At 48.2% G+C, this 22,474-nt stretch overlaps 2 protein-coding genes across 7 annotated transcripts in view; both read right to left on the reverse strand.

Annotated features, from left to right (window-relative positions):
• LOC144173549 (uncharacterized) overlaps positions 1-22,474 on the reverse strand; it is a 189,222-nt gene that overhangs the window by 157,952 nt on the left and 8,796 nt on the right. The gene's annotated exons all lie outside the window — the stretch shown is intronic.
• Positions 1,581-10,749, reverse strand: LOC144156193 (uncharacterized). Of its 6 annotated transcripts, XR_013319721.1 has the most exons (4): positions 10,341-10,749; positions 9,377-9,405; positions 7,851-8,425; positions 1,581-1,744 (listed from the first exon to the last, which is right to left on the reverse strand). XR_013319721.1 is itself a non-coding variant. In XM_077688061.1 (3 exons), exons 1-2 carry the CDS (start codon positions 10,362-10,364, stop codon positions 7,887-7,889), a joined length of 186 nt encoding a protein of 61 aa, XP_077544187.1. In that variant the 5' UTR covers positions 10,365-10,749; the 3' UTR covers positions 1,581-1,744; positions 7,851-7,886. The 6 variants fall into 6 exon arrangements, 2 of the variants coding, with proteins under 2 accessions (XP_077544187.1, XP_077544186.1); XR_013319720.1 differs by lacking the exon at positions 9,377-9,405 and having other exon boundaries at positions 7,851-8,463; XR_013319718.1 differs by having other exon boundaries at positions 7,851-9,405.

Here is a 22,474-nt window from a genome sequence, read left to right on the forward strand (position 1 = left end):
AGTAAAGTGCTAGAGATATCGCAGTATTGGATGACAACTGTACTGTTGACCATGATGCATTATGCTTTTGCTGAAATAGGTTCGCACTTTTTTGCTGAGTTACTTTCAGTTTCTTTCAGTTAGTCCATTAACTGATCACTCAACCGAACATAAACTCAGGGGTTTACTGCCTTGAACATATAAGTAAACTGTAGAGTTGATTTTAAGTGAGTTACTTTAACTGAGTTAGAAATGATTTTAAGTGTGTTCAGTGCACTACGTTCCTTTTGCACAGATGTAAAATATACATTGAGATCATGACCTATGAAGCCAGTCATGGTGAATGTGCTATGAAACTGCAGTCATAAAATATGCCTTATATTTTATTTGCATACAGTTCCCAGTACGGCTACTAACAGCATCTGTACATATTCTGAGTACGCATTTGCTTGATATAGAAGGCATAATTTATAATTTGCCTTGTAAAGTCCCAAAGAAAATGGTACGCTGCAGAGTTTCCTTTAAAAATTCTTACAATCTCTTAGGATGGCCATAACCACCATCATGGGGGTATTCTCAATGACAGTAAGACGTTTCTGCAGGGAAGTGTTATTTCTGAAGAATGCAGCAGCATAGCGAAACTAGGAAAACACTTGTCCGACTTTAGACGATATGAAGCTCATAATATTTGTGCAAGTTTCCCTGAAAGATGGCCCTCAGTCAGCAGTGATGAGCTTCCAATTTTTCTCGACAACCTAAACTCTTCTGTGACGCTGCAGTAAAACTATAATTGTGTGACAATTCAGCTTCCACTCATTCAGGATATTTCAGACTAAAGCCCCTACTTTGAAGTGAAGCAAATTGCACTTTTCTTCTGGTCAGGCATGAAGAGAACAGTATATATACTCACTCATTTCATATGCAAGTATGAACTGCACTGATCTTCCATTGTGTGCAAAAATGTGATTGCCGTCTTCGGATAAAAAAGCCAAGGTAGTTTTACACGCTGAAACTAGAAATGGCTACAGGGAATGCCATAGTGGATGCTGGGAAATTGTACTCTTCGATGAACTCTACTTCTGACCATGTGTTGACGATCTTTCCTAAAATAGGTTCGTATTTTTGCTGCCGAGGTTACTTTCACTTAATCCATTTGTCAATAATGCTATTCAGTGTTCAAAAGCAAAAAATTCTGTTTGAAGTTTCGCATTTGTGGCACACCATTCTTCAGTTGGATACGTCCAAGGACACCGCAGGTTTTTTGCTAACCAATCAGTTGGTTTGTATTTTTTTTCCCACTCAGGCCAACAGGAAATTGTAAATTGAATAAAAGAATTCTATTTGTTCCCAGGACTTCGCTTAAACACATGTATCACCAGCCATTTATAGCATGGTGCAAACTGAAATGATTAACAGGAGTCAGCACGTTTAGAAGTGGTAGTGCACTGAAAATTGCACTTGATGGGAACGGGATGCGTCTTTTAGCCACAGTCATTTTCAGTGGTCGCAGGTTTGCATGAAAAGTAAACAGACACAGCTGTCAAAAGATGTCGACACACTTTATTATTGAGGTACACTTTATTATTGAGGGTACATGGGTATTGGGTTCAGACCTTGAAATTTATTTATACTCTAACAAAGAATAACTTTAGGCAGTGCCATCCTCTTGCAGTCTTGCAGGCAATAGTTCATTGTACCCTTGTTTGCACAACGCCAGCAATCGCAGCATAGGCGTCTCTGCACTCCTTCCCGTCATGCTGCAAACCTGTAATGTTGAAAGGAAACAAAATACAGGGTACCCACAAGTGTTCTGTAATGACAAGCTTATCATTCATTGACAAGGAAACAGCATGGGTTGCTAAGGCATTTTGCTACAAAAGGCACTGAAACAGGGCAGGTTTCATGCAGTACTATTGTGGACCCATAGAGCACCTTCTGTAAGAAGAGCTCAATAGTCGTGTATACGATGCACACCAACGGTGGGACCCATTTGTGTACTTCTTTCCAGACGTGCCAGGCAGACAGGTCGAGAGATAATCGAAGCGTGCAACATTTGAAAACTGGGAGGCGATTGTGTTACATCGCCAGTACTTTGTGACAGAGTTCGCCTTCTTAACCAGTACATGCCGCCAAACACAAGTGCGGCATTGAACTTGATGTTCCTCCTTTATGAAACTCTGTTATCAGCTCGGCAGTGGTCCATAGCTGAAGGATCATGTGTGTCAAGTAAAAGGCTTTACCAGTGTTTGTCATGTGAGGGGGCGGGGGGAGAAGGGCAAGGAAGTACGTTCGAGTGGAATGTGTTCCATCTCTTTTCTTCTGTTGATGCCAAGGTTTATGTTTAGTGCACATTCCACAAAAAACTAGTTGTGAATCATCACTCGACTTGTCTGCTTCGTTCGTCCCAGTCTTTTTCGTGCTGTTGTTAAGATGACACATACCAACTCGCCCAGCTCACCCCTCTGGATATGTTACGGTTGGCTATGCTACAGCTAGTAAAATATGAGCAACCACACGTAAAGCCATACGATAAAAAAGCTTTCAAGGTGGGATTTACTGCAATAACTTCTTGTGCAAGAAGTTACTCCGGTAAGCACTCAGAATGATAAAAACCAACTTGATGTGGATAAGCCGAGTCCAATCGTAGTGCTGTTGCAAGGGCAAAAGTTTTTGGCAGCATGCACACGAAATTGCAGAACCAAGGAGTACATGTACATCTCAGAGCAGCTCACAGGCTTCCGGCAGCACCAGGCTGCGATGAACTCCATTGCCAATGTAATGACAGAGCTAGAGCACACCCAGACTACCAGGCAGGTGGCAGCCCTCGTGCTACTTGATGCAGTGGCGTAGCCAGAGGAGGGGAGGGGGGGGGGGGGGGGCTGACCGGGCTTCAGCCCCCCCCCCCCCCCCCCCCCCCCTCCGAAATTTTTCCGGCCATCGCCATGCTGCCTGTATGCCTGGTACGTCGCCTGTGAACAAAGCGGCATATTTTTGAAAGTGCCACTAATGGCACTTTCCACGAAATGCTATGAAAATGCCACGAAAGTGCATGTCTACCCTTCGCATGGAAGGGAGCCGAGTCCGGCCGTGACAAAACGAAGCGCCTGAGGGGTGCGAACCGCTGAGGGATGATTTCGGAGGGGTGCAGCCCCAAAAGCTACGGTGCCTTCGGGTAAGCTCAGCGCACGGGACGCCACAGGCATGCGTTGTATCCCTTTGTGCGAGACATGCGGCAAGACCGAGAATAATTGGCCGGCTGAGTTGTTCTCAGCAGAGGAGATTGACTCGTCCGGGGAAGCATGGAGTGGTCTGCACCACGGTCCGCACTAACTCGCGGTGGAAAAAAAGAGGGACCGCCGGCCATTGATGGTTGAAGACTGGTACAATGCAGGCCCGAACGGGAACAGACGATCTTTGTATGTTAAGCAGAACAACGTGCAAGCGGCAGTGGCTGATCACGGCCGCTCCCTCTCCTAGAAAGGGGGAGATCAAGTGGCCATGGGCACACATTCAAGACTCGTGCAAGGTAACTGAAGAATGCGATGGGCTACGTAATGGGTGAAACGTGCAGTTTAGCTGAATGAATGCCGTGCGCGGGCAGAGGGCCTTTGCGATTGAGACACACCGCAAGGTACGCCCCTCTTCCTCGCGTCAGCCCTTCATTCTTCCTTTTTCACGTTTCTGTCGAGGCCCGGAGGGTTTTGTTGGAGTGGGCTCAGATTGCACGCACTGAGTGTTGTCCCCTTCCGACGGCGATGTTGCGACAGTCAATTTCACCCCCGCGATTAGGCAGATTTGTTCGGCGGTATTCTCCCCTAACCTAGGAAACTGCAAAACAGCGGGTCGACAAAAAGGGCGTGCTGCGGTTCCCCGAGCCAGTTCCAGACTTTATCCTAAATGTGAAGGCACGACGGTCACCAGCCCTGCCACAGGCAGACGGCGTCGCGACAGTAACAACGATCAGATGGCCATATTCGGCTGCCCAGAGCAGTGTATATTCAGGGGCCGGAGTCACAACGGCGATATCGAATAGTAAGTCATTTTCTTCCAGTCACTAATCCTTACATGATCACTGATGTCCTTTGACGATGGAGGTTGCATTGTACGTTAAGTTGTGCGGTGCAGATCAATTATGCATTCTTTGATATTTAAATATTCACTTCGTAATATTTACACGATGCCACAGTACCTTGTGTCTCCGAGCTAAAAAATGTCTATCTTGTTTTATTCCGAATGCAGTATTTGCGTTTGAATTGGTAATTGAAAGCACCCACGGTGGAGCGGATAGGTGACTTTTAATGAGGGAAAATGTAAATTCAACTCCTGTAAAGGCCCAAATATTTTATTATGCACGAAGTTGGAGAGGATTACTCAGAGTGTATCGGGACAGCGTAGCATCAGTACATGAAGAATGAAATATATATTTGTTCTGGCTGCAATCCACTGCTACACCCAATTTTAAAACCATGTAGCAGTGTGCGCAGCGCAAGTGAAGGACTTTCGTACTGGTGGCAAAGAAGAGCTCTAGAGAGAGAGAGAAACAACTTTCGCTGAGCCCATTTCAGTTGACGCTCGCAGGCGTCAGACGGGGTGGAACCCTATTCACGAGTCCCATATGAGTCCAATAGCTCCTTGCCCCTGGACGCGAGCTCTTGCTGCGTCGACAGGTCAGGGCTGGACATCAAGATCTCCCATCGCTGGGTAGGGGGGGTGCCTTTCTGGTAGAATTTTCCTTTAACGCTTCCTGGCCTTCTTTGAAGTTCTGTGGGCGCAGGACTATCGTTCTTTCAAGGCTCAATCGGTCGTGCATGACAACAGAATTTCCGAATTAAATAAACGGCCACTTACAACAGGCCCTCTCAAGAGCACCAGCACACCTCCGCCAGCCCCCTCCCCTCACGCCCCCCCCCCCCCCCCTCGACACGCGCACACACACACACACACACACACACATACGGGTGCGCGCTAATGTGATTCTTCCCTGATACACAACTGATACATTCTAAAATGTTGCATGAAGCACATTTTGAGCAATCGTCAGCATTTCTTAAGTAACCGAAATAACCAAAGAATTATCACGGTAAACAACTTTGCAATTTTTAGCCAATCTATTCTGTCGTAGCCTGAAACCATGCTTTAGTTTGAACATCACGGTCGCTGTCAACCAAGGAAATAGTTTAACTGCGTCATTACTGTCCGCTTCATGCTAAAGCATGGTAGTCTTTGGTCTTTCTGTATGCGGGGCCATGCCAATACGCATGTTTTCTTGGTGCACTCCGGGAAACAAATCTATCCTGTCGTAGCCTGAAACCATGCTTTAGTTTGAACATCACGGTCGCTGTCAACCAAGGAAATAGTTTAACTGCGTCATTACTGTCCGCTTCATGCTAAAGCATGGTAGTCTTTGGTCTTGCTGTATGCGGGGCCATGCCAATACGCATGTTTTCTTGGTGCACTCCGGGAAACAAAATGCTGACTTGTTTCGGGCATCGCACCATGCCCGAAGGTCATGCTGGCTCTGCACAGCTGCCCAATCCTCCGTTTTCTGGTGGACAAAGAAGATTTCAAACATTATTTCCATTTCCCGCGTCTGCAACGAAAACTACAAAACTTCTGTGCGCCCTATACATTCCAGAACCGCCCATGCTCATGAAGTGCAAATACTTTTTTTATCGTTTAGCTTTAAAACCGGCAGTGTGTACTCTGCTGAAAAATGGCAGCGCACGCGTCAGCTAAAAAAGTATGTCCTTTCATTAAAGTTTGAAACCAAAATAATAGGACCGCATTATAACTCTTTCATCAGATCTTACGACAAAATTCAAAACGTAGCAATATTTTGCTCAGCTTGCACAGAACATGCCTGCCCGCAAGAGTATGGTCAGACATCGCCGTATTTGCATTATTTTTTCTTGCTAAATATAAAGTTAGATACAGCATTGAATGGCAAACTTTGCAGTGACTTGCTCTACCTCATCTGGGAGTGGTAACTAAAGGGGGTGGCTGCTCCAGAAAAGGTATAGCTTGATAGTACACGCCTTCAGGCAGATTATAGGGCATTTATGCACGAAGCATTGAAAACGTGACCGCTAGGAATGCAACTACTTGAGAACACCAAGCTCATTACAGCAGACTCTAATTTGGGTTGTGCAGAAATGTCAACCAGATTCATTATGTTACAAAAGCACAAGCTTCTCCGCCCCGATGAGACTCAAAACAGAAGCGCAAATTTAAACTGGCATGACTTAACAAATGCCGATGGCTGAATTATTCCGCTTTGCGTGTGGACTAATCTTGCCAGGTTCATGTAATTTTCGCCCTTAACAGCACTGTTCTTGCGCGTGATAAGATCAATGAAGGCCCCTCAAAAATCACGCAATCATGTTCCTTGGCGATGACTTAGGTCGTTGGGCACCAATCATCCAACAAGATCCTGTGCTGTCATAGTGAAATCGCCGCTGGAAAGTGGGCGGGGATTCGCCATTGCTTCAAATGTTTAATTTAATATATCGATAATTCCTTCGAAGTTTGCTGTAAGACTGATATCATTGTTATCGAGACAAGGCAGTCTTTTTAATGAACCAAACATGTATTTTATCTTCATAGCCTTTAACCCTTTGAGGGTTTTTGCCATACGTGTACTGCGGTGGTTTTCCGTCCCGCAAGGTCTTTGCCGTACGGGTACGATTTCGAGCATCCGTTTGAAATTTCGCGCCATATTAACGATGCATGCTCCCTGGGAGGTGCTGCCACCTCCTGGGACTTACAAGAAGTGTTTGAAATTTGATTGTGCTACCTTCTTGCGGTGAAAAACAGAACTCTCTGGCTTCAGCGCGTTACGGCGTCTGTACGTGTTAACGCGTTTCGTGGTTTCAGTTTCGCCACGTGATCGCATCGGAGGCGCGCGAAACTTGATCGACGCTCGCTATCAGGGGCGGCGGAAGTTGATTTCGATCTATATTGGCGCTGCTCTTATCTTGTTTATTACCCACGCTCACTAGGTATTCTTGCCCTCCTTGCTTGGAACTGAAGTAACCTAATCGGAGACTCCATTGTGGGGGCGGCGGAAGTTGATTTCTATCTATATTGGCGCTGCTATTAGCTTGTTTATCACCGGCGTTTTCTCGCTCTCCTCGTTTACTGGGTTGCCTTCGAGTTCTTCAGATGCACGGCAAAGCAGCGATATGGCCCAACGAACTGCCTGCTCTGATGACACCGACCGCGATGACTCTTCTGACTCTGAGTTTACTCCTTTAACCGAATCTGAATCGGAAGACAGCCTTTTTTCGGAAGAAGACAGCTCATTTTCGGACATGCGCTGTATGTGTGCAGACTTCGATAAGGCACTGTGCATAGACCAGTGTTTCAAGGAATACCACACTCTGAAATACTATTGAACATTTTTCAGTTCTAAGTGATGCTGACCCCAAAATACTGTTCCTGATAATTTTTTACCATTTAATCATGACTTTAGGCATTTTGTACATTCCAAATCCGCAATAAACTAATTTGACCACCAGGGAAAGTTCTTTTCAAAAAAATTCGACCCTCAAAGGGTTAAGGGCGCTTGCAAACTTCCGCGCTTTTTTTTTCTATCAGGGGGGGGGGAAATAAAGGGTGCCTTCAACAACCTCCAGCACCCTGTCATCTCCCTGGCCATAAAGGAGGCCGGCATTGCGGACAAGCTGCGGGGCTCCGTCGAGGCGTTCGTGACGGGCCTCATGGCACAAAGGCAGGTAGGCAACGCCCTGTCGGTGCCTCAACCAGTGGATGTGGGCACCCTGTAGGGCACAGTCGTCAGCCCCTTACTCTTCAACATGGTCACAGTGGCACTATCAGACGGCCTGCCCAGTAGAAGGGCGCACAGGGTGTACCTGTCTGTGTACGTCGCCGCGGCGGCCCTGTAGGCACTAGGCCCCATGGCGGGCTGCCGAGGCGTCGTTCTGCAGCTGCAGGCACCCCCGGATGCAGTGCGGGCCAAGCTCGCCAATGTCAGCCTGCAGCTGTCGGGCACCGAGATGGAGGCGATGCTTGTTCACTGGGACACCCAGGCCTGCTGCAGGGTCACATGCCTGCAAATCGACAGCGAGCAGCTCGGGTGGAAGACCAGGGTGCGCTACCTGGTGCTCATGCTGGACCACCAAGATGGCTTCTGCCAGGCCGCCAAGTAGCTCCGTGCCAGGACCGGATGGCCACCTCGGCTGTGAGTAAGGTGGCCGCCCAAGACTGTGGCTGCTCCCAACAGACAGCCTTTGGCTGTAGGGCTGCTGATGTGTGCGCTGCCGCTGGTCACCTTGCCGAAACCAAATTGGTGGCAGTTGGAGGGTGACTGCCGCAAAGGCGCCTGTGCCTGCTTTGGAGCTCACAGTGCCACAAGACGCTGGCCAAGGCGGGGGTGTGGACAATCGGGATGGCGGTAGAGCAGCAGCCCCTGGGCCACATCGACTGGCTGCAGCGCGCCAAAGGGGGAGGCCTCCTCTGCAGTAGCTGCGCATCCACCTGCACTCGTTCAGTGCTCCACCACACCACCTCAATTAAGGACTGATGCCACAACCAACGTGCTCCATCGCAAGGAATGAAGGAAACTGGCCACGAGGTACTTTCCATTGGTTGCCACATTTGATGAGCTCATGGCAAAAATGTCTGCATACCGTGCTGCAAACCACGTGCAGCTTTGGAAGAGAGACACTAGAACTATCACAGGAGTGAAAAAGCGTGATGTAAAGATTGACAGCAAGATGCCCAAGACCCTGAAGTATTACCAGATACGTTAGTGCTGCATCCACGGGGGCATGAGGTTCGTGAGCAGCAATAATGGCGGCGTGCACACAAATTATTGCAAGTCCCTCCTTGAAAACGTTTTTGTTACATTTACCCGCGGTTGCTCATTTCTTGCTAGCCATAACATAGCTAATCTCCAGGCTCAAGCCTTACTAGTTTCACTATGCACTTTGTTGTTCGGCTTGCCTGAGAGAGAGAGATCAAACTTTATTTAAAGCGGCCCATATCCGGGCTGCCTGAGCACATTATCACAAAATGCGATGTATGCCTGGCTCCATTGAAACATATAGTTTTATCGCTTGTGCATAAAGCAGCGCAGATCTATCTGTCTTGCTGGTGGAAAAAACATCTCTGTAGACAGCAAACGGGAGCCGACTGAAATTTTAAAAAGGAATTTTCACGGATGCCGGAAGAGTGGGTTCAAAAGAAATTTACTGGCAGGTTGTCATGCGGACCCCAGTCGGCTAACGAGAAACAACTGCCGCGAAAAATTTATACAAGGGATTATCACCGATGCAATGAGAATAGCCACAGCCATATCAGATTTTGTGCTATGCCAGGTAATTAGGCAAGGCTTGCGAGTTGCTCTTGCCTTATTTTGTAGGAGCCTCGCACTTACCACCTGGCGGATGTACTGTCAGGCAGGCTCTGTGAGTAAAACAACAACAAAAAACATTCCGGCGAAGCCACAAGTAATCGTCTACTGCAACAGGGTTTTCCGAAGGCGCACAAAAATAGAAGCGTGTCATACATTCGCCGTAAGCCCCCGCCGATTAGGTTCAGCTTTTGGATACAGCTTATTTTATTAGGCATCAAACACAGAGTATTTCATGGGAAATACAGGACAATTACATGAACTACATATGTTTCTTTCCAGTCGCAAGTGGTTCACACTTGCGACTGGAGCGGTAGAAGCGACGAGATTTCTGCCGCTTTCCTTGTTCGTTTGGTCTCGACCAATTTTTGTCGCCGCGGACAGCAATCGCGTCGCTTCTATCGCTCCAGTCGCAAGTGCGAACGGGCCTTCACACTTGCGCTGCGTAGCCACACCACATCGCAATCTAAACCCATTTTTCGTGATTCACGCCGCCGTTAAAGCATGCACTGCCCATGCCAACACAACATTTCAATCTGCTATCAGGAATTTCACGATAGGCAAGCGCTTAAGCTTATTATTTGTGGAATGTTCGAAGCGGTCTCGAAATGTTATTAGAAAGTACGCCTTGCTGCTAAGGTTGAGGCTCTGAACAGGGTGGACAAAGGGGGTGATCGTCATTTCCACAGGGACGGTCGTCATTTCAGTGCACAGGCGCAACAATAATACCTGCACACGCCACGCAGGAAAAATATGGAATACAATGCGATCGCTCCACGAACAAATCTGTCGTCAAAACTTGTTTTATCTCCCTTTTTTTTCCCCTGAACACACTGAGTTCATGGAATGACGCACGTGGAGCGTGCACCTTCTGCAAAAGAAAAACAACCGGACCCAAAAATTTCACGTAAAAGGAATGTTTAAAGTAAACAAGAAGGCCAAAATAAAAATAACCGAGCACTAATAACAGAGCACATGGATGCCTCACCTTTTTTACTGCGGGCAGTGGCATCTGCAGTGTGCTGAAACTCAACACACCACACCATGATGAATAACCAGATTCTTCTTGCGTGAAAGCGACGATTGCATCGGTCGAATTTTAAGGTATATGCATGTCTTTAACACATTTTCCCTTCAGTAGCTAACTTCTGCAATCTCAACACAAAGAAGCCCGCTTGAAAAGCAAGAGCTTTCCGCCATTTTGGCCAAGCGCGGGGACTAGGCAGACTAGGGAGGCATTCTAGCGCTTTACCAAAGACTAGGGAAAAATTTCTGGGGAAAAACAACAACTAAACAAACAAATCTAGCGCCAAAAAAATAATGACGTCATGCATATTTTAATGACGTCACACACATTGACCAATCAGCGTTTCCAGCCATTTCTCCCCCTATACGGATGTGTTGCCAGGGGGGCGCAGCTCGTGCCACGCGCGTGGCAGGAGACTTAACCTTTTTTTTTCGTTCTGGGAGAAAATCGTTTCGTGAAACATATTGCTCGCTCGACAAATATGTTCACGTAAGACACCGTCGCGTCAGTCAATCGGCCAGTGTCGTCTGAGACAACCCCAATGCCCCGCAGCATGGAGGAAAGCCAATCGCAGAGCTGTCTCGTGTGACAGCATAGGTTCTGTTGCGGGAAATGAGCTAGTGGGTCGCATAGCCATTTCCTTTTTTCCTAATTATGTGGCTTATTCGACCGAAGTTTACGTTAAAAGTGGTGTCAGTATGATTCTAACGAGGCAATCTTTTGAATGAACCAAACTTGTGTTTTCTCTTCATGGCTCCTTTAAGTGGAGTGGAGCGGAATAAACGTTTACTTAGCCTACAAAACCGACGTGGCGCGAGCCTTGGCCCGCGTCACGCCCGTCGACCGGGCCTAGGTCACCTTCGTATAGGAGCGTCCCGATCCTGTTGATCCGCTGCCTCTCGGGCTTGCTGAACGGCCCAGAGTTGTTCTCCTTGGTCGTACGACGACAGTGCTGCTTCAGGTCGTGGCGGTAGAGTTCCTGTTTTAGCGTCTTCTGGGTGTTTCTTGCAGCCCCAAAGCACGTGCATGAGAGTCGCCATCTCCCTACTCCAGACCTTGCACTTGTTGTCATGGTAGGCCTCGGGATACATCTTGTGCAGGAGTAGTGGTGTCGGGAAGGTCCCCGTCTGTAGTTGTCTAAATTTTACAGCCTGCGATCTGTCCAGCTTGTCGCTGGGTGGAGGGAGCTTCCTTCGAGCCAGTCGGTACGCCTTCGTAATCTCGTTGTAGGCGACCATTCTGTCCTTCGTGCTGTACCAGAGACTTCCTGCGGAGAGATTGTACGCGCGCCGCAGCGTGAGCAGACTCGTAGCCGTTTTCCTTTTTAGATGCGACGCTGAGAGGAGCATCTCTTGCCGGCGGCCCTGTCCTTCCTGCGTCGTCGTTGTCCGCGTCCGCACAGCTGCGTCTCTCCTCCGCTCACCCCCTCTCCTCTCACCGTGATAGCGCGCCCTCTCCCCCAACATCTGTGGCGCGCGCAGTGCAGCGCCCTCTCTCACTCCGCCGGTGGGCGGCGCAAGCGCGCTGTGCGCATGTGCAGCGCCCTCTCTCTCCGCGGTCTCCTCTCCTTCGGGCGCGCTGCGCATTAAGCGGAGGGCCGCGCTCCGGCCGGTCTCTCAGTCGCGGTAGTCTGCGCTACGCATGCTCTCCCTCTCTCTCTCGCATTACACGACGATTGCTCACGCAATTCGAGTAATCGACCCAACGGAAACACGCAATGGAGCCCCCTTCAGCGTCGCATCACACCAGGGTTTCCGCGAGGGGAGGTGGGCGTAATTTTTGTCCGACACCTTGCCCTCGTGTGCTGGAAACCAGACGAGGCGCGTCTTCAATCTTACGTCGGCCCGCTCCCGGATGCGGGCGGCGGTAGGCGAAACCTCCCCTTTGGTGTAGTTTCTAATGGCTTATTGTCGAGAGTCGCTGAGCGCCGTGGCGCAGTCCCCGTCTACGAGAGCCAGGGCGATGGCCAATTCCTCTGCCTCTTTCGTTCTGTTTCACTAGATGCTTGCGACCGTTCTCGTGACTCCTTACGCGTATACCACCGCAGCTGTGTAGCTTGAGCTGCTTAAGCATTCCGCCGCGTCGACGAACCGTGCGCCGGGGACCTCTCCGGAATTGTCGGTGAGGGCCTTGGATCTGGCTCGGCGTCTGCCCTTGTGTTCCTGGTGGACGTTTCTGGAGATTGCGTCCACGCGGATAGCTCGATGGACGTCTTTGCGAAGCGTATTCTTGACTACTTGCTAATTGTGGTACCCGATTTGTAGCTTGTCGAGGATATGGCGGCCGCCCTTCGTCCTCGACAGTCGCTCGAGATGGGACGCCTGCTGTGCTTCGATTATTTCTTCGAGCGTGTTGGGAATTCCCATCTCTAGCAGTTTTTCGGTGCTTACCGCCGTGACCGGTAGGCCGAGTGCCGTCTTGTGCGCCGTTCCTATGAGGATGTCAATTTTCTTCTTCTCGCTCTGATATCAGTGGTGGTATACGCTGCCACGTAAGTTACGTGGCCGATCACGAAGGCTTGCATTAGCCGGACGAGGTTGTCCTCCTTCATACTTCCTCTTCTCGAGGTCACTCTTCTGAACAGCCCGCAGGCATTCGCTGCCTTGCTCGTCAGACGGTTGATCGTCTCCGTGTTTCTTCCGCTGGCCTCTATCATCATTCCGAGTACCCTTATCTTGGGTACCATAGGTATGACGTGCCGTCCCCAGTCCGGATCGTGATCTGATCACACTGTTTCTCTGCGGCGTCGTTGCTTTCTCCAGGGTTGGTCCACGAGCAGCTGGGATTTCTTCGGCGAGCACCTGAGCCCCCTCTCCGACCATGTTCTAGAGGGCCGTCTCGATGTGACCGCCGTTTCCCCTGCACAACCACAGGGTGATGTCGTCGGCATAGATCGTGTGTTGGACGTCTTCTAGATTGTCGAGCTTTCGTGCCACTCCGATCATGAGTGGCATCGGGGAGATGACTGGCCCTTGCGAGGTGCCTCTGTTGGCCGTGCTCCGTTCACCCACCTTGAGATCTCCGGCCAGGAGTTGGGCGGCTTTGCTCGACAGGAAGTCTCTCACGTAGTTGTAGCTTCCATCCCCGAGGTCACATTTCGAGACTTGTCGCAGAATCGTACGATATCGATGGACAGACGCCTAACGGAAGAGCGTGGAATGTTCTCAGACACCTTCTGGACGAAACAAAGACGAAGACACACCGAGACTGACTCGCCAAACTACTGCAGGAAGCGTTCAAGACCCAGGGAGAAGATGCAGTCAAGAAGAGGCTACTGGACAAATACCTCCCGAGTTCGCCCACCGTGCACCACGGCCCGCACGCCGGCGGGCCCAACGACGAGCTCGACCGAGGCATTAGCGTTGAGCCGGTGACAACAGCGCTGCGTAACCTCAATTAAATTAATGAGGTAGTTGAAGAGTACTGTTTCTCACTTCGAAAAAAAAATTTTGTGCGATGTGGTCACAGTGGGCGGAAGCTATAGGTTCCTTTAAAGTCATTGCTGTAATTAATGTTCGTGGTTTTTCTTTATAGGCTTGAGAAATTGGTAAAATTTGCGGGACTTCTGCGTGTAATTTGGCAAGGACGTTTTGGTGGCCATTTTTTTTAAATAAAACTGCCAGCATATGCTCTGGCAGTCTATTCCCAAAACATACATTTATCCCGGGCCGATTTTAAGCACTATCCTAGCCTGAAGGAGAGAAGAAAATAATATAGTAACACGAAGTCCGGTTCTCCTCCGCCTCCCTTCCAGGCGGATGGTGATGGTGAAGTTGATCCTGCTTGCCCTGCGGTGCGTTCTGATGCGGCGCTGCGGCAGTGATGACGACAACGGGCGGTTGGGATGGAAACGAAAACTTTTGTATTTACAATTTTTACAAAGCAAGCATGTATTTATAAGGAGGATACTGATCCCGTTGGTCGCTGTGTGCCGCCGCTGCAACCCATCAGAGATAGGATACGGCCCGTTCCTCACATGGCGTTTCGTCATAGGCCGTTTGCTAATATGCCGGTTCGTAACAGGGGAACATTCGTCATAGGCCGGTTCGGCAAATCTGAAAGTTCGTCATACGTGCGACAAAATAAATTTCCGCCTGTTTTTTTTTTTTTCTTTTTTTTCTTCTTGTAACTATACTCCACCTCCGCGGAGTAGATATAAGACGGTTAACGACTAAAAAGATGGAAGTGAGGCAGGGATATAGCACAATACGGAAAACTACTTGGAAGGGGACCACAAAGGATAGCCTGTGCCCCTCACTGTTGCGGCCGCCTTGTGTGTCCTTGAACCCCACACGAGCACCGAAAGAAATACCTAGTACCATACTTTTCAACACTACACGATACCCAGAAAAGATTGTGAGAATCACGTGGTTTAAACACTAACGTTTTTTTCTTTTTTTCTCCTTTCGGCTGTACATCCGGCGCACTTTTGCAATGAATGCAGTCAGTGGGGACAAGTAGGGTAAGATGGTTCGAACAAAAATATAGATACAAGGTTAACGACCCTGGACAGAAAAGTGAGGCAGGAACGTAGCACAGTAAAGAAAACATCTTGGAAGAAAGGCCACGAAGAAGAAACTGTGCTCCACATTTCATTGTTGCGGCAGGCTTGTGCGTAACTGAGAGCCGCCTTGAGCCCACAAAAATATGGTACGGAACTTTTTAACACTCAGTGCTACACAGAAGGGCCGAGAGCGTGACGTGATTCCACACAAGATGTTCTTCCCTTTCGGATCTCTTCCGCAGTGAATGCGAATCAGAGTGGACAAGGACGGTGACGTTGTTTGAGCCTAAAATCCCTTCTCTCTTTCGCACCTTGTTTGCTTCTTCAGGTATAGTCGCTAGGAATATTGCCTTTTGAATTGTAAAAAGGTGGGCTGGACTTATAAATGTTTTTTCCCGGTGTGATCATGGGCGATTCCGTTGTCATTCGTTACGGATGTATTAAAAGTGTTGGATATAATTATTTAATTAGCGAAAGTGCAAAGTAGTTAAAATTCCAAAATTTCTTACGCAGCAACCATTACGCAGCATATGCAAGGGATAATGAGTGATTTCTTATCGCCGATTATGCAATTAAAAAAAGCCGCAAACTCCCTCTTTCCGCACCTGTGACAAACAGTGAAAAAGTGGCCTATGACGGATGATCCTATGTGACCAGATGGCCTATTTTATAATGAACCGGACATGCGACGTAGCTAACGCTGTCGGGCAGCGCCTGACCCTTACAGATATATTGCACTCATTTAGCTAACAGTTGGCCCATTGTAGAAATGCTCATCCCAGCCTCGTTGTTTTCATTGATTGTGGTATTTAACGCGCCGATGCTACACAGGCGATGAGGCGCGCCGTAGTGGAGGGCTCCAGATTAATTTTGACCACCTGCGGATTTCTAACCCTTTCCGTCACCGTGTCTCCATATGCAGACGTGACTTCTTTCTTCGTCGTTTTCCTCGTGAAAACGAAAAGAGTTCATGCTGCAGAGCGGTGCGGCTGATGTTCGAAACCTTCGGAAGTGAAAGGTAACCCCATGTGATGTGGAATGGCGGAAACGCACTCAGAAACACCGTTTCAAAATGGACGCCACCAAGTTTTGTGGGAGCTCCGGTATGTTGCCGTCCTAAGTTCTCCTTTACTGCGGCGTAAATCATTTATAAAGGCTAAAAACACCTCTTTAAGGAGCAGAAATTATTATTTCACCTCCTTGTTTGTAAACTGCCTCAGGATATTTATTTTTTATGGGGAAAAGCAGTATTGAGTAATGGTGTCTCCGTATGAGGACGCGACGCCATTTGCGTAATAAGTATTCTAGAGAGACTGAACTTTTTTTTCTTACCTCTAGACACTTGACACTGCTAAACCTCCAAGTATGAAATTTTTTTTCTGCAGTGAATATAATAATTCGTGACTGAAAGGGCTAATGTGCGCCGAAATATCGAACACACGGGCGTTTTCGCTTTTCGCCTCCATCACAGCCTCATTGTTTCAGTCTTCAGAAGGGATGTAGAGAGAACAGCATCCCTCAGTGGCGTAATTAAGCAAGGTTAGGAAGTCATCTAGATCAAAAATATGCTTGAGACCTAAATGTTTTTTCTTTACTTGAAACAACAGTGATGGAATTCGGGGCTGAAAAGACTAACCTAACTGAATTAAGTCCTAATAATTATTGCCATTGCGGGTTTTACAAGTTCCTATCGGAGGCAAGCAGAATCAGAACAATTCAGAATGTTTGAGGCAAAAGCATGAAGGTGCACCGGGCAATATTTGTAGAATGCAAAAAAAAGCTTTTCTGTAATTTTTTACTGGCTCCATCATTTGGTTCTGTGCTTAAGGTTCTGCTTTTAAGCTCGCAAAATCCTGTTTTCGCTGCTCGGGGAAGCGATAAGGTATCTTAATCAACGAATTTGCTTCGAGCATGCGCACACGCACTGAATATCATGATTTCGGCAAATTGTTTACACTTAAGTGATACGGGGCACCCTGCGCAACGCTCCTGAGACACGCAATGGCCGCACTTCTGGGAAGCGCACTTCTGGTCGCTATTTTCTCTTGTAAGTTGCGGTTAAGCGCCTTTCTAGCGTCTACGTTCTAATGAAACTGCATGTTTATGTACTCATCATAGCGCCCAAGGTCAAGTACCGGACGCAGCGTTCGACCGTGCGCGCGCATTTTTACTGCCCGCAGACTTGAAATAAAATTAATTCGCTTTTACTAGTGACATTTCTTTGAGAAATTTTAAAAACACATTTTACCTCTGAGACGGCTCACAACCGCTCGGAATCCCACGTCTTTCAGATCAATGTTTTGTGTATAGTGAAGTTGTAAAACCTGTTCGGGAAATTATCGCGCCGGCTCCGTCACAATTTTCATAAAGCGGCTAATTATCGATTTCCATGGGAGGAGTAAGGTTCCGGAAAATGGGTGTAACTCGCGCTCTACTATGTTTATCTGGGATTTATTGCGCCCTATTTGTCCGCCAGGGGTGATTCTATAGCGTTGCGGAGTTCCGTGTATTTTTGGCCAATTTTTAATGCACTGTGGAGTTGGGAAAACGTTCAGTAATTCTCGTCCCTCTACACTTTTGAACACATGGGATTCTGTGGGAGGCGAGTGGTTCGTAAGAACGGATGTAACTCACGTTCATGATTACCACACGTACTTAAAGCACATCACACTACGCTTGTGTACTAAAACAGTTACTGTGATAGAAATAGCGGTTGTACAAAACAAATTGACACGGTGACGGCGCTGTGTCGCCATATCATGAGTCGTAAAATGAGTTGTGACACAAAATATTCCCTCATGATGTGACCTGGCAACTTCGCATTTTTCGAGTCAATGGACCTCTCTTGCAATACTTTCCCGCGGGCGGCATTCAGCTTCAGCAAAACGATGTCAGAAGGGTTGGGGAAAAGGGCTTCACCAAGATCTCTTTTTCATACAAAAATAACTGACAGCATTTCTCGCAGAATACGCTTGGTTCAGGCAAAAGTACGTCTGCATGTAAAGCGGCATGCGCACTCAAAAGAAACCAAATACCAGATATGTACACGTTACCCCAAAAAGGAAACTAAACACCGTTACTCGTAACTCGCTCAAAAAGTAACTAAACACGTTACTCGTTACCGATTCTCAAAAGGGACGCGTGAGTTACCCGAAAAGTAACGAGTTACTTTTCACGTTACTGTGACGACCAAACGCAGAACTGTTTCGTTTTACGGCTCATTGTTTTTTTTTTTTTTTTTTAGTAGTCGTAGCTGGCTCTCGAAGTTTTCATCGGTTATGTTTCCCCGCTTCCTCGAAAATACATGTCCGGCGACGCTGAAGAGTCGTTTTACCGAGGCGCTCGAAGTAACGGCAGTCTTGTGCTTAAGGAAGAGCTGGTGAATATTCGGGAACTGCGCCTTCATTGAGGTCAGCGGGTACCCATCCGGCCTTCTTTGTGTGGGCGCCCGTGCTCGACTCATGCATGGTAATCCCGGCTGTTGGCATCTCAGCCAGTGCGCGGACCCTTGCGCAAATTCAGTGCTACGACAAGGGGCCGTGGTGAGCGTGGCATGATTCACCATAGAAATGACACCCCAGACCACCAGAATGTAGAGAACGGCGCTGCTGCTTTCGAGGCAAACATCAGGGCAATGCGCCTATAGACCTTTTAAACTTATTCGTCGTGGGAGCCGCCATTTTGCCACTGGGATGTGCTAAAGGGCATACCATTGGCACAGTAGAGGGGAAGATCCAGCTGCGCGTGCGCAACACAGCCCAGGATATCTCGATATCTTGTCAAAGTTCGAAGCATGGAAACGTCTATCGACGCATGCCCAGGTTAGAATAAAAACAAGGCATAAGGCTGTGTTGCACACGTTATTCCTCAGAAGTAACGAGATACCGTTACTCGTTACTAGGCCTTAAAATGAACTAAATAGGTTACTCGTTCGTTTTTTAAAAAGTAACTAAATACCTTACTCGTTACCGAAAATAGTAACTAGGTAGAATTAACTTGTTTCTTGTAACGCGTTACGTAAATACCCTCCCTCGCCGCGTGCCAGTAATCACGTGACTGAGGAGTCACCACTTCGTTATTTCAGGCGACCGCTTCAAAACGTTTGATTCTAATTACGAAGACCCGAATACGCGTTAACATCTTTTTTTGTACCCTGCCGGGAAGCAAGAAATGGCAATCGGATGAGGCAGACTTTGCTAGATAAGATGCAAATCGGAAGGCCCGCTAATTGAAAACGCTGACAATGGCGCTGCAAAAGGGCAAGGGGAGCGAGTGTCCTACAGATCGGTAAACTGAGCACTATTGTTTCTCCAGTCATACAACAGCAGGCGCATAGCAAAAGCATTCCGCACACACCTGCTCCCCCTCCCCTCGCACACGTGCGTCGTTAAACGAACTGCTCTGCTCACGTGTGTCCTTACGATGTGCGAGGTTAACAGTTGCTCCTGTTTGGTTCGTTTTCGTATGTGTGTGATAAAGGGCAGCCATGCAAGCTGCAATTTCCATTGGTGCCCGCCCGCAGTCCTTATTTTTATAATATATGCAAAGCTAATACCGCGGTTCTCGTCCCCCCACCTCCAAGAGTTCACGAGGCAGTTGCGCCCGGGTCAGCAGTCTCCACACATCCAATCTGTTCAGGACCGAAAAGAAACCAAACCCCACATGATTTGTGTACCGTGCGCTCTACGCAAATTCGCATAACACTCTGTGCATGTGAGCGTGTGTGGGCCCTTCAACTATTTAGTTCTTGGCCATTGAAGCATCATTAATGTGCCTCGAAAAGTGCTGTTCTGGAGACAGTGTAACACGGCGTGCGCTTGAGAGCCCCAAAGTCGACCCTAAAATCTTCACTTCATAAAAAATGCATGGCTAAAGCGGATTTCATAAAGATGCCACAGATCTTACTACCCTGCGCAGTTTAAGCTCCGAAATTCTTCAGAAGTCATAACCTTGTCTGCGCTGAAGTCTTAAACTGCAAAGTGAGGTGAAACCTGGCTATCTCCAAGTTCTAAAATCTGGAAAAAAATCTCTAGTTAAGAGGAGTTTTGAAAGAAGTGGAGTACCGAAAACTTCGATGCAAAGGCCGCCCATTACTCCGATTTAACACGTTCATATTATGACGAAAAACCATGCGTAGACGAGACCGAAGAAAGGAAATCACAAATACCAGCGTGATTTCCTTTCTTCGTCGTCGTCTACGAGCTGTTTTCCGTCAAAATACGCAGAAGAACCAATAAGCTCAAGTTGAAACTTTAACACGTTCACTTACCGTACCAGTAAAGACAACTTCTTCTATATCTAAAGTGCAGCAAAAGATATTCCTTGTCCAGATAAAAACCTGAGAACAGGCAAAAGCAGGTAACGATTTCTATGCACTCGTAAATCACTCAGCTAAAAAAGTTACAGGCAGATTTTAATGGTTGTCTTTACGTGCGAAGCAGCCTTCAGCATGGGGGATATTTCGCTATCACCTCGGTAATAGCGAAATGTCCCACATGCCGGAGACTGCTCCGCGAGAAACGTAGCGCGAATGTAGCGCGAGAAAGTGTACGTGCGGGCGTGCTTGTGAGCGTGAGCGTGTGCATGTGACCGCTTTTCGCGCTCATAGCAGCTTTTTATGACGTATTCGAGCGCACTTGTGATCCACGAGGAAAAGCTGAATCAGTACAAACAATAAAGCCAAAACATGAAAAGCAAAGTTATGAAAGGAAGACATTCGAGGAGCAGTATATGCCCTAAACATAAGAAGCCATTGTTTGGCATGCTGGTTCTTCATTATCAAAAGAGCGAACTGTACGACGGTGTCCGTAGGGCCGTCATCAGAGTGGGTCAACCATCACATCGACGTTCCAGATCCAATGACAGTCAAAATAGAGCTAATAGCAGAGGCAATCCTACTGCATGAGCACAACTCGGAGCATATAATTATCAGGAGCGATAGCCAACCTGCCCTGCGAGATTTTGACAACACAATCCCGAGAACGTGCATGGAGCACTCAACTCCTACATGGAGAGGCACCCGAACCTTCATGTCATCCTTGAACGGGTGCCAGGTCACGAGGGGATAAAAGGAAATGAAATGGTGCATGCCCTTGCTCGTGCTCAAGAAGCACCGACCAATCCCATCACGTGGATAGGCAGTCACAGCCCACGATTGGACAGAAAGCTTCGCCACAAGGAGGGACAACTACGTCTCCGCGCCCAACGCTCCGCTCTCTGGGAGCTTTATATTCTCCCCCCCCACACCACTTCAGCAGACGAGATGCTGCTACACTCATCAGACAAGCACAAACGTACTCTCTCCCTTGTGACATTACAGGTCACTTCTACCGAAACATCACAGGCACACCCCACTGCCAAGTGTGCGATGGCTACCCTCATAACGAACATGCATACTGGGACTGCCCGAGGGATCGACGTTCCCTGCATATCCTCGCTCCTGAAATTCCATACCCTCTGGGCCAGCTGGATGGCTCCATCGTGGCCGCTTCTGGCCACGATCCTGGAACCCATCGTCAAGCTTGCGTGCGTGTGCGTGCGTGCGTGTGCGTGCGCGCGCGCGCGCGCGCGCGCGCGTGTGTGTGTGTGTGTGTGTGTGTGTGTGTGTGTGTGTGTGTGTGCGCGTGAGTGAGTGAGTGAGGAGGAGGAGGAGGAGGAGTGGGGGCGTGGACCCCCAACCCCCTGAAGGGTTCATGTCAATGGCACTGATGTGTTCGCCCTTCACATCATCAACAGCTGCAGGAAACACTCAGACTTTTCGAAAACCCTGAGGCATGTGAGTGTATACCCAGTTCTGTTCGCACTTCTTGTGTAAAATTTTCTTTTTGTTTCGCCGTCGTAGTTGTACGCCTCAGAAGCAGGGTATCGAAGCGAAAAAGCAGAAAACTGCTACGGTTCAGGTTTGGCCGCCTTCACTTCGTTTTGGTTCAGATGATGGTGGTGGCCCAAAAAATGGCGCATACCCACTTAGGGGGATTGGCCAAGAAGAGCTATTTTCTGTTGCGATCAATCATGCGATGTCAAATAATGAAACAGGATGAAGAATTTGGTCTAAGTTCAAGAGAGAGAGAGAAAAAAACACGAAAAACAACAGAGAGGAGAGTAGAAAAACTAGGTAAAAGCCAGCCTAATCGGAATATTTTTAACACTGCAGACGAGCTGTCTCCGAAACGATGAAGTGTATGGCGTTGCACACGTCCCTATGGCACCGACCCAGCCTAGTCCCCCCAAACGACAAAAGCACCGGTACAGTCAAAGGCAGTCCAAGACGTAGCAGGGGAATCTCCAGGAGCCTTCTCCGATGGTTGGAAAATCGGCGGCAAAAAAGAAAGAAATGCTCTTCGGATTCAATTTCTTGGCAAAAGTGGCACAAGGGGGAGGTTGTCAAATTTGCCCTACATAGATACCGATTAAGTGGAGGCACACCACAGCGAAAAGAAGTCAGCGATACTTCACACATGCGAGTTTGGCAGATACCGTACTTACCCGATTCTAACGCGCACTTTTTTTCCGGAAAAATAGGTCGAAAAATCGCATGCGCGTTAGAATCGGATACAAAACCGAAACTGCCGAAACAGCGTAAATTTCGTCC

Source organism: Haemaphysalis longicornis, unplaced genomic scaffold (assembly GCF_048455015.1).
Source record: "Haemaphysalis longicornis isolate Haplotype H1 unplaced genomic scaffold, Haemaphysalis longicornis Haplotype H1 scaffold_1, whole genome shotgun sequence".
In the NCBI taxonomy this organism is placed as follows: Eukaryota; Metazoa; Arthropoda; class Arachnida; order Ixodida; family Ixodidae; genus Haemaphysalis; species Haemaphysalis longicornis.